Consider the following 13,538-nt stretch of genomic DNA (forward strand, 5'->3'; position numbering starts at 1 on the left):
TTTGAACGAGGCTACAAAAAGCAGAGAAAACTGCCACAAACATGTGAAAAACCGGTTAGCCACATGACATGGAGACAGGCTTACTTTTTAGCTAAATGAAAGGGCCTCATTTGCGTAGTTGTGACTTTAAAGAACCGTTTCTGGAATGCAGAGAAAGCCAGCATTCTTTTGTGAAGTTTGTGCTTGTGTGGGTATCTGTGCAATTCAGACCACAATCCTGGGTGACAGAAAATTAGTATGTACCGCACAACAACACCTGCTGTCCCGTCACTCGGTCCTTTGTTGAATATATTGGACAACTATCCCAAATTCCACCTAGCACTCCAAAATGCAGATGCAGAACCGTGAATGTACATTTCTACTTGACAACCTGGCCAGTGGCAACGATCTCAGGGCTCAGGACCGCCATACAAATACATTCCAATACTGAAGTGGGAAGTACAACACCAGAATCTTCTGAACTATAGTTCATTGGCATCAATTGTAAAGCGCTTTGGATAAAAGCGCTATATAAATGCAGTCCATTTACCATTTGTAGTGAGAAATAAAAACTTCAACAACAGGACGACTTATTTTGGTGGGGTTCTAATCTGAAAATAAACAAACTAAGTCAATGCATGTGGTTGAACTGCTGTACGTAAAGGAAATGAGTCGGGGGAAACTCTGGGTCATTTGCAGACTGAATTGTTTACTTCTTCCTCTTAGCTCAGTGCGAAGTGATGCAGAAATGCGTTTGCTGCGTGTGTAATGTGGTACATTTCCTCCTCTCCACACAGAGCTCGGAGACATCAGCACAGGAAGTAGACAGTAATGAGCGCCTTGCTTTCTCTCTTCATGTAGACTCACAGAGCTTCAGAGCACACCGTGTACTTTAGCAGGCCCTGCTTTTTGAAAGCTAGCTAGTTAGTTAACATAACATATTGATCTTGCTACCTAATGCATCTCGTTCACACAAATTCACTCAGGTGCGGCAGTCATCGGCTGACTTTTAGAAGCCTACTGACAAGCAAACACTAACTAGCAGCCAAGGCCAAGGTAAGGAAAAAGGTCCCAGATGAGGCACTCACACTGTTAGGACAGCCAATCATTGTACTGCTGCAGCCCCCACCCTTTTTTATTTTACATTCTTCAAACTTTCCTTAACATACACACATCACATCCTACCAAAAAAAAAAAAAAAAAAAAAAGGAAACCAAAAAAAAAAAAAACCCCACCTGACACTGTTGGGTGACAATAATGTGTAATGTTCCATGGTGACACATGTGCTTACGTTATTAGCAACGTACCTTGTTCTTGCGGAAACTATATTTAGCGCAAGTCAACTGTGCACTGCGCCAGCTTTGGCAAGTGAACGCTTAAGATTTTAGTTATGAATTAGCAAGTCGACAATATCTAGGGCCAATATAAAAACCTTGTGTCAATTCCAAATGAGCTTCCCAAGGAATCACCAAACCCTAGAAACACTGTTTAAATACAACAGATGGACAGCAGATTGCACAAATGCTCAAACAGAACACATTAAAAACAAGTTAATCAGTCTGTAAAACAAAAAGGCACAAGGCAATCTGTGCTGCTGTACCGAATATTTAGGGCAGTACATTGATGATGAACGGGCTCAACAAGACAGCTTTACACATTTGTATCACGCTCTTTTCGTTTTTGCCTAGAGCCCTCCTACTTTGTATGGTTGTGAACCTGCAGGCAATGGAGAAATGTTTCTGTAAGATGGCAGAACTGCTATGGATACTGCTAGTAAACCACAGCACACCCAGAATAACCCCAGTCTGGTTTCACTGTTTCAGAGCTAAAGTGAGAACAGGGCCACATAGCAAAGTTCCCAGCATATCAATGTTCATTTTGACAAATTTTGATTTAGTTTTAATCATCGTCTTCTGACTAAGTTGCATTTTAGTTTTAGTCACATGTTGGTCATTTGAATAGTTCGTCTTAGTCGTTTTATTTGACAAAGTGTAGATTTAGTCAACGAAAAGTAGTTATAGTTGACAAAAACGAAGATTCACTCCACTTAAAATGAAACGTGACAATTTTCTTTTCAATGGAATGTTCTTAAAACTTCTTACCGACTGACCTTACACAAAGATGCTACAATCATCATATTTTCCAAAACTCTTACAGCTCTTTTAATATTACACAGCATCTAAAAGGTTCTGGACATGCACTATTTGCAGGCACATTCCTGTAGAAATATAGAAGGAATATTACCAATTATGAACTCTTCAGATGGTATTTTATCCATCTTCAAGTCATAGGCCAGATCTTGCTCTTTGCAGAGGTGAGTTCTTAGAGGTAAATAAAGCAATGCCTTATGGGAAAAACAACCTTTATTTACATTTTGAGTACAGGCCCAGCGGTAGGATCAAAATGACAGCAGGGCATTTCACATTTTAGTACTGAAAAATACTAAAAAGTACTATTAACAAGTATAGCTATATATATCACATTATAGTATCATATAACAGATAAATAAGATAAAGAATAACAGGTAAAATGAATAGAAACTTACAGAGACATAAAATATAAAATTAAATGTCTAACACGAACAGCTTCAAATTGGTGTGTGCCAGTCACAGGCACTTAACATTAGGCCTGTTACGTTTCAACATGTTACATAGGCCTATGTCCAGCTCGACCACCAAAGAAATGCCTGACTGACAGTAACTATAACGTCCTTAGTCTATCTTAACATCTTGCTTATGTCTATTCAGCCCCATGCACAAATTTTATGTCAACAGAAATGGCGTCTTAAGATCAAAAATTGAAGCTGTTAGTGTTACAAAACTGCCACCGAAGTAAAACAACTTGGCTAGCTAGCTAACTTGGCTGCAGTGTAAGCAACCAGTCACCTAGTTGCAGGCTGCACATCTCAAATTAGCTATGACAGCAAAGGCATCATAACGTAAGAGAGGTAAGTCCAGTGTTTTTGTCGCAATAAGACTGTTTTGCAACATGCCTAACGTTAGCAGTAAGTACACATGGCTTACATCGCATTTTGCTTGGAGTCATTTCTAAAGCTTGTCCATATATCACTTCTCTTCCTACTGAAAACCGGCTGGGGCAGGAACATGGTTAGACATGTGTTCACGTTTAGCTTCCTATTGCTGTGCTTTAACCAGATAGAGCAGAGTTTGCAAGGTGCGTGCATTCTATCACAGGCATGCTAATGACTGGACAGAAGGTTACACCCCACCAAATTTGTAGTATTTTAGCTGTGTGTTACCTATGCAATGCTTTAGGCTTTTCACTAACATGGTAATGGTCATCTTGCTATTCAGAATGTTTTCTGAAAATAATGTGTTAAAAATAATTTTATGAACGATACTTTCAAATGAACATATTTCACTTGAAACTCATTTGTTGCACATCTACACATTCTTTGTGACAATTTTCAGTCCAGACGAATGCTGGATGAAATTTGTCATCCTCATTTCTTCTGTTAAGAATTTTTGCCATATTTAATCTTTGTAATCAAAAAGCACTTTGTTAACATACATGTCATATTTCTTGTTTACAAAATTAACACTGATGCACATACCATTTGAAACCAGCAAATAGCATAAAAAGTACACAGATTATACATGAATCTCCACATTATAGAACAGCATGTACTACTCAAATGATACCCATTTGATTATATGTTAAATAACTTGGCAGAGGCATCTACTCAATAATACTGAAAGAACTGTAAAAAGAAGGGAGTGGATTAAAACTGCAGAAGGGTAGGGGGGGTTTTCACAGGCTGAAATGCACAAGGCATCATATTGTAACATAAACAGGAGGAAGTGTGTTCATTCTGCCTATTACCAAAGCATGTACAACCTTGATAAGCTAAAAGGATTATCACAGTAACTGCAAATGTGGGCAATGATCTGACCTGTGTTTTTCTTTTTTTTTTTTATAGCCCCACTACAGTACAACCAAATGTTGCACAGGAAAATCCCGATGAGTACACCATCTAACAAATGCCTCTTCTCAACACCGCTTTAGCAGGACTGCCGAAGAGAGCAGGAGCAATTAACTTACCAACACACAATGAATCCATAGGCTACTTATTAATTACAATAGTTAAAAGTGAGGAAATTATTTTGCACAGCTGTACAGCTACCATTTAGAATTTTGCCTACAGGACCAAGCCTACGTCCCATTAAAAGGCAAAGCACAACCCTTCAGATTCTGCACTCAAACACGGCTTCACTGTTCTGCTGCATAATTCTGACCTTTGCTCTTGTCGTAAGGCTGTCACAAAGGGCTCCGTTTGTTTCAAACCCCGAGCTTTGTGAACAATCCGCATAATCTCCCAGTCTCACAGGATTATACCCTACCTCACCCCAGGCCTCAGCCAAGGCTACAGCTGCTTTGCTGGGTGTACTGGGGGTGGGGGTGGGGGGTCACTCCCCAGGAGGCCCACAATAACCGCAATTAGCAATTAAGCGATGAAACATGAGGGGTAAAACTGGATGATGAGAGACCGTGCAGCTCATCTCGAGCTCAGTACAGCACACAATGCTACAGCAAGGGCTGCTGCAGAGAAGGGCATGCATGTCCAGACACAACTAGCTTTCAACAGTTACAGCAGTCATTAAAGTACAACTAAAAAAAAAATCTACAACCCAAAAAAAATTGTAGACGCAATGGTAACAGTAAATCTAATAATGAAAAAGCCTACATTCACACCATACAGAAAGGCCTGAATGCACCGAGATGGCACACAAAATCCCTTTTACAGTGGCCATTAATGCAAACATTCCTATACAAACAGCTTACAGTGTAATGGCAAGATGGTGTTACTGTACTTGACTTACAATACAGGTTCTAAGCTGCAGGTAGTAAACAGTCATGTTCCTTACTGCTGTGGAGCACTCGCCTTCTCCCTCCGACCGCTTCAATGCTATCTGCATACTGGCAGGATATCCAAAGACATCCAGAAAAGCCCTGAGAGTGCAGGTCATACGTCACATTGTCTATTGCACTGACATATGCATCTAATATGAAGGGTATTGGTTAGGCACCACTCCTCCTGAACTGATGCCCATGACGATGCTGATGCTTGCAGTATTGCTGCAATACAGTCTACTCCAAACTTATTGACTTCAGGCAACATAGCCCATCACTGCTTGCTAGTCAGTCAACCATGTCTGTAGGTGTGTGTGTGTGTCCGTTTGTGTGTGTGTCTGTGGGACTGCTTACAAGTAAACAAGTACTTGTTACAGATTCCAGATAGAAAACTGAGTGTGTGTGTGTGGCACATAGGTTTTCATGTATATCTGCCCACTCAAATGTGCTGTAATCACTAGAGCCCGACTGATATGAAAATTTGATTCAGATACCAACTAATAGGAGGTAAAAGTTCCGATAACCCATTTATTTATCGACAGTCAGGTCTTAGTATTCACATTTAAACCACCCTCCCTCCCAACCACCCCCCAGCCTATTTAAACTTCACAGCAATTGACTATGTCTCTCTGCCTTGTAATGAAGGTACCCAGGTGCTATGGGATAGCTGCAGGTAAAGTTTAGTTGATGGAGCTAGGATATACAAGCGCAAATGCATCCATGTGTGCATGCATCCACGCACACACCCTCACACAAACACCATTTCCACAAAATCTTGTGCAAATCTGTGAATCCATTCGGGAGTTATGTGCCTTTTTGTGATAGGCCACGCCCATCACCACGCCCCCTCTTGGTCAATCGGCCTGAAAGTTACTCAGCTCTACCTTCAGTCATGACCAACCTCCATGCCAAATATCAGCCTCCTGGGGCGAAAACTGTGGCCGCTACGGGGTAGGACACTTTTGTGGACCAACCGGCCGACCGACCGAGCTATAGAGCTGCAGTCGCAGCTAATATATAGTAGCTTTTATCAACTGCTTTCCTATAATAATGATTTTTAGCTGATAAACAATGGAAGAATGATTTATCTAATGTTAGCTATTTGTGATCATATAATGGAGCTATATTGGCTACAGATGTTAACAAGTTATCTTAAAACTATCAACTGAGGTGCGTTCAAATTCAGCAGAGGCAAATGTTCATGGCGAACGTTTTATTTGAAAAGTTCAATTTGAACGGCTTTTTAAGAACGTTCCAAATTGTTTGCATTAAACATACACATGCCAACAAGAGCGTTTGTACTCACAGCCGCTTCTGTGATCATCGATGATAAAAAACAATAGCTAGCTAGCGAACATTAATAACACTGGCGGGGTGTCTCGTGGCGTAGCCTGTAGAGCACTGTCCACATGCTCATTACGAGCCGCAACGTCGGTGGTTCGAGTCCAACCGCGCAAACTTCGTCTCACGTCTCTCCCTCTCTCTTCCCCGTTCTTCCTGTCTCTCTACACTGTCCTGTCCAATAAAGTTGAAAAGCCCATAAAAATATAAATAAAAAAAATAATAATAACATTGGCTAGCGTTAGCAATAACATTATTGAAAAAACTGATCACACTTAACGGCATCTTCAATTGAAATACCCATCTGGGAACATTTCCCTCAGTCCAGCGTCCATTTATGTTCGCCGCAAACTACCTTTTCAGATCGTTCGCTTATGTTTGCAAACGTTCGCGCCGAACACAAAGCCAACAGGGAAAAAAGTCTGAAATGGTTTGCAAACATTCACCTTGTTCGCTGACTTTGAATGCACCTCAGGGTTCTGTTGGTAGGATTTACAGCTCTGCCAGAACTATTATTCAGCAAAATATCTAGCTGTTTTAAAGACAAACTTACATAACATTAACATTTGCCTGCATTGGTTTGGAGGACAGAAAGCCTATCTTGCCTAATCCATCTGGAATGCTCATGCCATTGTGAAAAGACTCATCCCTGAAGTTTTCCGTATGGGAGACCAGTGTGTGAATTCGGGAAACCACAACCTAACCCAGATAATTGAACCTGGAAATGTTTCAGACTCATGTGAAAGGGGCTAAAAACAAAGCACACAAGATAGCTGCTTGTGGGTATAAAGCATAAGGTCTGGTGATAACGACACACAGCACAGACCCCCTCTTGTGATACTGACCCCTCCCGTGAGCATTACATCAAATGATTAAGCTCTGGGCCCTCAAGGGACACACAGAGTGGGTGAAACATGAGACAGGTCTCAGCTTAAACGTGTCAGGAGAACCCATGCCTGCCATTAATAGCCAGTGGAAGCACAGATTGTCCCGATTATCTGCAGAATGCAGACAGACCTGATGGGTCAGCAGCCTGGGCGGAGGTAATGTTTGCACTGCAGCTAAGTGGTTGACGAAAGGCTCACAAACAGACTTAATGCTGACTATAAGAAATTATGACAGTGCTGGTTAAGGTAAGGTAAAGAAAATAACTATACAGAAAATGGAGTCTGCCCTCTGTAATGGGTGTGGCATGGTTCCCTTGTTCCTGGGCTTTGAACACGGTCTCTTCTAGTTCCCATCTCTCGGAAGGGCAAGTCATTAATCTAGAGCACTGACTGCATTACTCTGTGACACGGAGTTGCGTTTTTAAAGGGGAACTACAACATATGGGCAACTTTGGGGCTTTTTGGAAAAATAAATGAATGAGCTTACTCATTTCAATCAAGAAAATTTTTAGAAAACAACAACAAAACTTTCCCACAATGTGTCATTTCGATTTAAATTCCATTCATTTCGTGTGAGCAGGCAAATTGGTTAGTCCTTTTGATGATGTCACTGGTTTTGTTCTGGTTGCCTTCCCCTGCTGTGACCATAGTTTTACAATGGCTGTGAATCCCAGCCATGATGAATGATTCCAATGAATTTTACAGTAGGCTTACCGAGGTACCAGAAAATAAAATTAATTATGCAAACAAAGGATAGCAAATTTGGGAGAAAATAACCATGTTTCCATACAGGTTTCGCAGAAATTCTAAGAAAATTTTTGAAAAGTCGACAATTCTTAAAATGCGAATCAGGTGTGTTTCCATTAATGGCTTTTAGGCAAGGAAGTAGACTTGCTGTGTGTGTGGGGTGAGACTGAATAAAGAAAATGGAGAGGGCAAAGTTTTAAGTTGTTTCAAGATATAAACAAAATAAGTTATTGGTACATTATCAACATTTATGGAGTGATTATGTGGACCAATGACCGATTGTCAAACCCTTTACATACACAAACACGATCAGCCATTGGGGGGGGGGGGGGGCCGTGTGTGGTAATGAACCTGTTTATTGTTATAATAATTGTTGCTGCATCCAGAGGCGATGCAGTGAGGGCCTCCATGCATTTACTGGTTCGGCTCAGATGCCACTGCAGTTTGGATCATCAATATGACTGTGTTCAATTTTACTGGAACCAAACCAATGACGTCACAAAAAAACAACATTCAATATGGCGGCACCCAGGTGAATTTCAGTGATTTTCGAACAAATGTAACTTAATAATAATTTTATTCGATTTTTCTAGATTAAAATATAAGCTGACTCATATTTATTTCTTCTAAAAAAACAAAAAACAAAACAAAGTTGCCCATATGTTGCAGTTCCCCTTTAAGGCGACATCAGCCTGCAGGACTGCACTCCCGGGTATATCCTCAAGGGATATGGTGCCTTCACCTGCTCTAACCCAAAGCTGGTGAACAAGCAGTCAGAGGAACCGTTTACCACACACCAATAATGATGCATGCTTCCCAGGCCTGAGCCGTGCTCTAACCAACAGCACTCAGACTTGCAGACGAACACAGTAGCATGCTGTTTAATCACGGCTCAGCATTCCTGCCAGGATCATCCCTCTTCCCAGATCCTGGTAATCTGGGAGTCGGTTGGGAGCCAGGGCCCCAGCTGTGGAGTGTGTGATATTTCAGCTGTTCCCTTCATAAATACTCTTTGTATGAGAAACAGGAAAGAAAAAAAACAGGAACTACAGCAAACAAATGAGGTGCCACAGAAACAGGAAACAATCCTCTACCAAATGTACAATGAACTGCTGTAACAGGCAAAAATGAAAGAAAGCCATGTGATCATGCCTGAAGAGAGACCCATAGGGCACACAAAAAGCAACATCATATACCACACTCATGTCTACATGAACCTTGCAGACAAAATTAATAATCAACAATGTATTTCCAATTTTAATTCACTGGCCATTTGTGGAACTGTCCTCAAATTCAACACCAATTTAAAACACCCTTTGTGGATTGGACACAAATGTTTGAAGGTATAACCAACCCCCGAAAGATACTTCAAGACGACATGTAATTAATTTATAGCATGTATCCATGTCCTATGAATGTCAACTACAGGGTGAAAAATACAATGAAACATACTGCAATGTCGTTGAAGACGTGAAGGGTGGAGTCACACTTGGTTTAGACAGTGCTTGTCCAATGAAACATGCTGTACGGTGTGAGGAAGACGAGATGCCACCAATCACTGCAGTTGTGGGACGACCCTGCGGTTCCCAATTTCAGGAGTGGACTCTGGATTAGTATTAATCCCCCCCACTTCCAGTATTCTCTCCACTATGATGCCCCTGCACAACAGTACTGAGGATGGGGGGAGGGGGGTGCTGTTCCAAGGCGTCTGCATACCATACGATGTAAGAGCTGGAAGACCCGAGTTGCGCAAGCAGGAAGCGTGACTAATTATGTATCCGCCGCACGTGGCCCGGGGATTAGGGGAGACGGCCGAGTTTTGATGCGTCCCTTTTGTTATCGTTTTTTCGTTTTTCTAAAATGACAGTCGCTTGCGGAAGATATGCAATGTTTTCCAAAAGTGCACCTTGGCTGCATCTTCCATCGCTGTGTGCAGGGAGCCGAGGGGCCATAAAGTCGTCCCTGTTTCACATCAGACATTCCTAAAGGGAAAACGCGGTGGAAGAGCTTTCCTCGGCCCCCTTATCTGCACTGTCAGATCAAGAGCGACTGTACAGTGTCATGTCTGCTCTTGTCTTGATCTGCACGCTCCCTCTCTAACACACAGCTTCCAACACTGCACGTCAGTAGAATTCACCAAATACTCACCAAGCCCAGGAAGAGGAACAATCCAGCAAAAAAAGAAAAGGAAGAAAGAAAACGAAAAAGTGTCTCGTGATGACTGCAGTTTACTCATAATTGACGGAAAGTGGGCTGATGTTAAAGAGTCAGGGTTTTAATTAGAACAGTGCAAGAATATGGAAATCACTGCATTCAGGAAGTGAAAGCTTTTAGAGAAGTCCATCTCGTGCATGTGATGCTTTCTGATTTCTGCTGCGATTACGTTCGCTCCACACAAAGTAGATGAGAATTTTTTAATTCATGTTATCTGAAATGGTGTAGAAGCCAGAAGATCATCTTTACAAAATGTCAAAGAACAAAAATAATTTACAAAGAGTGCAAATTCTTACATGGTAGGTCTGTGTGAAAGATAGACGGCAATCGAGAATGCATTGTGGTAGTGCATATTTGCATGTGCGCAAGGGAATAAAGGGAAACAGGGAGCAGTCAGAGGGTGTCACAGGGAGGTGGTTATGTAGCGTTTTGTCACAACATTTACATGTGTGGCTCCTGAGTCAACCACTGCCAACCAACATAGTACCCTCAAGTGAGAATGATGTGGCCCAGTGACAAAAAATTCACTGCAATGTGTTGAATACAGAGCACAGAATCAGTTATTTACTTCCAAAACTGAAAGCAACGATGCAAAAATTCTCTTTTGTGGCTTTATGGCTGGGGCTTGAACTAATGCATGTGGTTTATATGCCCCTGATGAAATAACACACACTTTCCTTTCACCAAAATGCCGATGTCTAGAAACAATTCTACAACACAAATAACTTAGTGTTTTCAGGTCAGATCTGAACTTTTAAAAATTTGTTCTAAACTAAAACTAACTGACCCTTTCAAGGTGATGAACTGAGAAGGGACTTGTCGCATAAAGAGATGATTAAATCTGCTGGTCTGACTCACCAGCTGGAATTCCCGCCTCCTGTCATAGGCATTCTGGATGCCGCTGTCATTCCACAGCGAGCGGATGGAGGGCAGGAGCTGCAGGAAGACGCTGGTCTCCACCATGCCCTGAGACATCATGGAACGAGTGTCGAAGCCCATCATGGACTCCCCATGCACCTGGTTGGAGGCATCTCCCCAGGGGATGTGCAGCTTCTCTCTGGCATCTACCAACACTCGAACCCCTGCGTACAGATGACAGGAAACGTATGGGTCATAATTACATTTTACTCCCAGGGATGTTTAAAATGAAAAATAAATAATAACAAAAATGTGAAATAACAGTGAAATAACTGCAACATATAATAAGTTACTCAATTCTATTTGGAATACTGCCATTTGTGCAATGTTGTGTACAATATGATCGCAATCTTTACAAGGCACGATACTGTTAGTTTAAGAAAAGTGGGCAAATTAACATGCATGCAACTGATGTCCCTTCCACACAATAAAAAGTCAGTAAAATTAAGTGTGATTATTTAGAACAAAAACAACAGCATGGGCAAAATGTAATGGTACAATGGAAAAATTGGTTTTAAAACAAACTGGGTGCCATCACAACATGGTTGTAACCAATTCCATTTCAAATCAGCTACTTGAGGAATAGATCTTAAATTCAATCTAAGAAGTGAAATAAATTTCAGTGAACATGATTTACATTTTTCAATACATAGACTGAATTCCAAATCAACTTACTGCTCTGAAAAAGATCACATCACAACGAAGGGAAAAACATTGCCTAATTAAAGGGCATGTTCACCACACAAAACAATCTAGTATTGATCTTTCAAACACTGCATCAAACAGAATTCAAAGTCCCTTAAATGCAATGTGTTAAACATACTTTAGAACAAGCCCATGCTAACAGTTAAGGCCTCATGAAGTGATGAATATCAGGGCACCTGCATGCCACTCACTGGCCACAGACGCCAGGCAGACAGCTGGGCCTGTAATCTGCTGAGCACTACAGAAGTGAAGGGGCACTGCCAGTTTCACAGCGTTCAGCAGCTCTTCCCATGGTGCTTTTTTCAGAAACAGTGGGCAGGAGCAATTTGTTCCGGATAATCAGACGCAAAGATCTTAATCGCTATGAAGTGCACGCTGACAGCAAAGTTTAGTTACCAATTAGGCAGATAACCTTAGCTGTCCTTAGCTTAGCTGGCTACTAGGGATGAATGGTAATAAAATGTAAATGAAAATAAAATAATTAAATCTGTAATTATTGGCTTTTTGATTTTTGGAACACAGCCTTCAGTCCTCAACAGGAACTTGACCATGAATGGTAAGACCTCAGATATTAACTGGTAAAAATGAAATCCAAACTTGCAATGAAACATACATCTTAAAATGACTAATTCAAGAAGACTGATATGGATCAATACTGTAATACATACGTACACCGTTCTAAAAACTAAAATCCTTAAAAGAATGTGACTTTTTCCAACTAAATTTTACACAGTGAAACACAGTAGTTCAGTTTGGTGATTTTCCATAGTATCACTTTCAACTGCTCCTCAGTAAATAACCAGTCAGACCTGTTTAGAGGCTTCATCAGGTCAGTACAGGTACACAGACAGGCTTAGAGTGGGAGGCATATGTAAGGCTTTCCCACTCACTTACCAAGCAAATCAAAGTAGCTGCTTACAAGTATCTTTTGAAAGAATTAACAAAATATTTTACTTAAGATAAATATTTATTCAAGGCACACAACTTTTGGAGGGCCGCCATGAAACGGATGAGCGCTGCGGCAAAGCCTCACGCGTGCCAGAGCAGACTGAAGACCGAAATCAACCCCCATCGCAGCTGAAGGGCCTTTTCACAGGAAATGGCAGATGAGAGGTGCTCCTGTTTTGCTTAGCCACATAGCCACATCGCAAGCGCACGTTCTGTGTTTGCTAACACAGAGCATGTGCGAGCACAGTGCGACATACAGCACATGCTTTATTTCTATGGGTGAACACTAGAGTACAGTTACGGTTGCGATGTATTGATATTTTTAGACATACAGCTCATGGCAATATTAGCAATAATAGCCATTTCGATAATAATATTGAATACAAATATTGAATATAAAATGACTATTGTTTCACAACAATCCCTCAACTAAATACTATTATATATAATGTTAATATTAATGTCACAGTATCAGTTCTACCCCCAACCTAATACAATCTGGGTTTTCTTTCCGCACGTCATGGAACACTTTTTGCACATAGCTAGCTTAATTTAAAACCTCAAATGCATAACTCATCCTCTTGTAAAAACTAAGACAATTTAAAAAACTAGGACATTACATTACAGGCATTTGGCAGACGCTCTTATCCAGAGCGACGTACAACAAAGTGTATAACCATAACCAGGAACAAGTATACCCAAGTATAAGTATACCCAGGACAATTTACCCAAGATTGGATTTTACTTTAGCTACATCAAATTATTTGGTTCAGAGACAATGATTGGTAAGCAGTCATTATCAAATGTCTGGTAACTTAAAAGGCATGAGGGGGAACAACATAACAGTAAGAAAATAATAGTGAACTGTTACCAAACCACTGATTTATTTCCAGTATACATATGATCACATGCCATGGTTTGCCATAA

The 13,538-nt window shown here is 41.0% G+C and overlaps 1 protein-coding gene across 1 annotated transcript in view; it reads right to left on the reverse strand.

Moving 5' to 3' along the window:
* The window catches only part of LOC118219543 (guanine nucleotide-binding protein subunit alpha-13), a 32,513-nt gene that overhangs the window by 11,848 nt on the left and 7,127 nt on the right, over window positions 1–13,538 (reverse strand). Inside the window, exon 2 of the mRNA XM_035402772.1 lies at window positions 10,899–11,122. Within this exon, the coding sequence (XP_035258663.1) occupies window positions 10,899–11,122 (224 nt within the window). The remainder of the gene's footprint in view (window positions 1–10,898; window positions 11,123–13,538) is intronic.

This window comes from Anguilla anguilla, chromosome 2 (assembly GCF_013347855.1).
Source record: "Anguilla anguilla isolate fAngAng1 chromosome 2, fAngAng1.pri, whole genome shotgun sequence".
Lineage (NCBI taxonomy): Eukaryota > Metazoa > Chordata > Actinopteri > Anguilliformes > Anguillidae > Anguilla > Anguilla anguilla.